Source organism: Nicotiana tabacum, chromosome 8 (genome assembly GCF_000715075.1).
Source record: "Nicotiana tabacum cultivar K326 chromosome 8, ASM71507v2, whole genome shotgun sequence".
Lineage (NCBI taxonomy): Eukaryota > Viridiplantae > Streptophyta > Magnoliopsida > Solanales > Solanaceae > Nicotiana > Nicotiana tabacum.
The window spans coordinates 206310666-206315273 of NC_134087.1; the positions used below are offsets into that span (position 1 = coordinate 206310666).

The 4608-nt window shown below is 37.0% G+C and overlaps 1 protein-coding gene across 1 annotated transcript; it reads left to right on the forward strand.

Moving 5' to 3' along the window:
* The first annotated feature begins 251 nt into the window (after positions 1 to 251).
* Positions 252 to 4323, forward strand: LOC107775697 (putative late blight resistance protein homolog R1B-23). The gene is made up of 2 exons (XM_016595448.2): positions 252 to 3109; positions 4072 to 4323. Exons 1-2 carry the CDS (start codon positions 377 to 379, stop codon positions 4102 to 4104), a joined length of 2766 nt encoding a protein of 921 aa, XP_016450934.1. The 5' UTR covers positions 252 to 376; the 3' UTR covers positions 4105 to 4323.
* Positions 4324 to 4608: the final 285 nt, after the last annotated feature.

Here is a 4608-nt window from a genome sequence, read left to right on the forward strand (position 1 = left end):
TTATTTCACTTGTATTTTTGGAGTGGAATAAAATATTGGTTGTGTCCGAGGAGTAGGCAAAATTAGCCGAACCTCGTAAATTCTGGTGTTCCCTTTATTATTGCTTTATTGTCTTATTTATTATTTGGTGGCTGTCATAATTTTTGGTATAGTAGTTGTGACTTATTCACACTTTATACATTTGGCTTCCGCAACAGGCCTACAGAGTGGACCAAGCTGGAGATGTGATGGAAATGTTAAATAATGCAAGAAATAAAAGAAAAACCTTTGTTTGTTCTGTTTTTAAATTGAGAAATTTGGAACTTTTGGCAATTTGTAGTAATCATACTAAGTGATATTCTGCCTTCTATCACACACATAAGAGAGAAAGAAGGACATGGCTTATGCTGCTGTTACTTCCCTTATGAGCACCATACAACAATCTATGCAGTTTACTGGATGTAATTTGCAGTCGTTCTACGAAAAGCTTGAATCCTTGAGATCTATTTTGGAGAAACCATTGAAAGTAATAGGCGATGATATTGAGGTATTGAAAAGTTTGGAAGCTGAAATCATAGAGCTAGCATGTAGCGCGGAAGGTATGGTTGAATCTGTATCAAGGAAAGTTTTCTTAGCAAAAAACGCAGTTACACGAAGAATAGATTCTTGGGAACTTTTTTCCCTCTTGAAACAAGCAGTAGGACACATTGGTTTCGCGATGAACAAGTGGATGGCAGTGCAGAACATGTATACCAATAGCAAAGATCTGGAAGCACAAAATTTGTCTCTTGCCGATGTATCTCAACCTGCCTTAGAGCTTGAGAATACGATGGTTGGTCATGAAACTGAATTCGAGATGCTGCAGGATCAACTTACCAGAGGAGCAAGTGAACTAGAAGTTGTCTCGATTGTAGGGATGGGTGGCATAGGCAAGACAACTTTGGCTAACAAAATTTACAGTGATCCGTTCATTATGTCTCACTTTGACATTCGTGCAAAAGCTACTGTTTCACTAGAGTATCGTGCGAGAAATGTACTCCTAGGCCTTCTTTTTTCTATAAGTGGAAAGACTTATGAATTTTATGATCAGCAAGATGTTGGGCAACTAGCAGATCGACTCCAAAAGCTTCTAAAAGGCGGGAGGTACCTGGTAGTCATTGATGACATATGGACTACAGAAGCTTGGGATGATATAAAACTATGTTTCTCAGATTGTAATAATGGAAGCCGGATACTCCTGACTACTCGGAATGTGGATGTGGCTGAATATGCTAGCTCAGGTAAGCCTCCTTTCCAAATGCGCCTTCTGAATTCTAATGAAAGTTGGAATTTACTCTGCGGAAAGGTCTTTGAGAAAGAATATTTTTCTCTTGAATTTGACATAATCGGGAAAGAAATTGCATTAAAATGTGGAGGATTACCTCTAGCAATTACTGTGATTGCTGGACTTCTCTCCAAAATTGGTAAAGCATTGCATGAGTGGCAAAGTGTTGCCGACAATGTAAGTTCAGTGGTAAGCACAGATGTTGATGCCCAATGCATGAGGGTGTTGGCATTGAGTTACCATTACTTGCCTAATCACCTAAAACCGTGCTTTCTATATTTTGCAATCTTCCCAGAGGATGAACTAATTTTTGTAGATAAACTTGTGGAATTATGGGCAGCAGAGGGATTTTTAAAGGTGGAAGAGATGAAAAGCATAGAAGAAGTGGCAGAAAAATATATAAAAGATCTTATAGATAGAAGCTTAATTTTCATCCACAATTTGAATTTTGATGGGAAAATCGAGAGTTGTGGAATGCATGATGTGACACGTGAACTCTGCTTAAGGGAAGCTCGAAATGTGAATTTTGTGAATGTTATTGGAGAAAACGATGATCAAAATCCATTAGAGCAATCCATGCATTTTTCATCTAACGGTCAAGGCCGGATCAGTATCCAATTGAACCAAGTGTTTCACGGTATAATTGAGAAAAGTTTGGATATGTATCCTAATAATGAGGTCCGTTCCATTATCTGTTTTAAAGGGACCTGGTTTGTTCAAAAGTCATTGCGTTTCAAGCTAGTAAGAATACTAGATCTTGCTTTAGTGAGATGTGGTACTTTCCCCAGCGGAATACTTGATTTAATTCATTTGAGATACCTTGCTTTGACTCTTTCTCCTGCCGTGGAGAAGTATATAGGAAAAGAAATTCCCTCATCAATAGACATTCCTCCATCAATATCTAGCCTATGCTATCTGCAAACTTTTATACTTAATTTTCCACATCTCAAGCGTTGGCAATGGGAGCGGCCATATCCTTTCATATTACCATCAGAAATTTTGGCGATGCAGCAATTGAGGCACCTCCGTTTGGATTGGAATTACTTGCGATATCATGAGCCTACAGAGAAAAGTTTGGTCCTGAAAAATTTGCAACATCTGTCCGGATGGAATCCTTGGTATTGTACTAGTTCTGTTTTTAGACTATTTCCCAATTTAAAGAAGTTGCAAATACATGGCATCGCGGAAGACTTTTATAGTTGCAGGAACATCTATGATTTTCGCTGCTTAGATCAGCTTGAGGAATTGGAGTTTCATCTGTATTATAACTATCTTCCGGTTCGTCCTTTCTTTCTGAAAAGCAGACCTTCAGATTACTTAAGGTTTACAGGGCGAAAACGACCACATTCAGGTACTTTGCGACCTTTGCTCCTTCCACCAGCAGATGTATTTCCACAAAACCTCAAGAAGTTAGCTTTTAGTCGGACTTTTTTGAGATGGAATGATTTGAGCATTGTTGGTAAGCTGCCTAAACTCGAGGTCCTTAAACTAACATATCGTGCCTGCATAGGCGAGGCGTGGGAAGTAGTAGATGAAGGATTTCCTAGCTTGAAACTCTTGCTCCTGGAAGATTTGGATTTTGAGTACTGGAGAGCCAGTTGTGATCACTTTCCGTGCCTTGAACGACTATTTCTTGAACGTTGCAGGTTCTTGGATTCAATTCCTCAAGATTTTGCAGATATAATCACACTTTCTCTAATTGATATAAGGAGGTGTAAAGAATCTGTTGGGAATTCTGCTAAGCAAATTCAGCAGGACATGCAAGACAACTATGCAAGTTCGGTCGAGGTCCATATCTCTGAGATTGTAAGACATCTTTTCCTTGATTTACTTCTTTCTTCGGGTCCTATATGTTTGAGGTCAAGTATGAAATATAGTAATTAACTTGTAACTATTCATGCTTTCCATAAAACGAGCCTAGGAGCAACGGTAAAGTTATCTTCGTGTGACCTATAAGTCACGGGTTCAAATCGTGAAACTAGCCACTAATACTTGCATCGGGGTAGGCTGTCTATATCACACCCCTAAGTAATGACGGAGCCACATTCAACCAAGGGGTGTCAATCGCTACCCTTTCACCGAAAAATTACACTGTATTTCTAGATAAATTTTTTTCTTTTATGTATATTTACTATACGTTGACTTTCCTTCACTTTTCAATGTATCTAGCTGTTTATATTTTGACACGCCTTGGTAAAAATCCTGGCTCAGTCATTGCCCCTTAAGGTGCGGCTCTTTCCCGGACCCAGCGTAAAAATGAGATACTTTGTGCACCATAGTGCCCTATTTCTATTCATACTCTTCCATTTGCTCTGTCTTCTTTTACAATATAGTCTTAAGCTAGATTCTTTCTTCTTTTCTTTTTTTTTTTTATTTTTTTTGGAAAAAAATAGTCTTATGTTTAGGTTATAATTCTCTTAAATGTTCATGATTCTTATTATGTAAGCCATACTTTCACTAGGCATGTCTAGTATAATAATTTAGTAATTTCAAGCACGTTGTTGTAAGGATCTATGATAAATTGACAATATATAGTTCTCCACAGCAAGCTCGATACAGTTGATTAAATATTAGAATAATAACTTGCTTTAATAAGTTTAATTGCACCAATAGTGTAAAATTCTTTACATTGTAATTGTGTAAAATTTAAATCCGTCCAATAATGCCTGGTGCTCATTCTTGCCATAATTTTTTCTCCTTCTTTATTTGGGAAATCTAACATTTCATTTTTCATTGTTGATTTGTGGTTGTTTTGTTTTTTTGTGCAGGATAATACAGGTGCTAACCGTTATGAGTTCTAAATTCTAATAAATGTTAATATTGTAATTATAGTAAATTTTGTTATTATTGTAATATTGTAGGCCTATTTATATACACTTTTTTTTCTTTCTATGCCTGGTGGAAATAAGAATGTGTATTGATGATCGTACCTTAAATCTAGTCACGATGAAGGACAAATTTCCCATTTATGTTATTGATGAACTACTAGACGTGTTGTAAGGAGCACAATTTTTTTCAAAGTTAAATCTTTGCTAAAGCAATGATCATCCATCTGACGTCGAGATAGCACGACATTATGAATTCTTGGTGATGTTATGCGGCATTACAAATGCTTCATCTACTTTCCACTCTCTTATCAACGAAGTATTCAAACATCATCTCCAAAAAATTATTTTGGTTTTCTTTGACGAAATTCTAATCTATAGTAGATCCTCGGAGGATCATTTAAAGCATTTTTAGCTTGAGGTCAGTTAAGTACCTTGGTCATATTATAGCCAACAACAGTGTTGCAGTGGATCCTGAAA

Bases quoted from the DNA above. Each gene is read 5' to 3' on its own strand.
- LOC107775697 (XM_016595448.2), top strand. From the start codon at position 377: ATGGCTTATGCTGCTGTTACTTCCCTTATGAGCACCATACAACAATCT. The intron at 3,110-4,071 runs GTAAGACATCTT...TTTTTTGTGCAG, and splicing joins AGGTCCATATCTCTGAGATT to GATAATACAGGTGCTAACCG.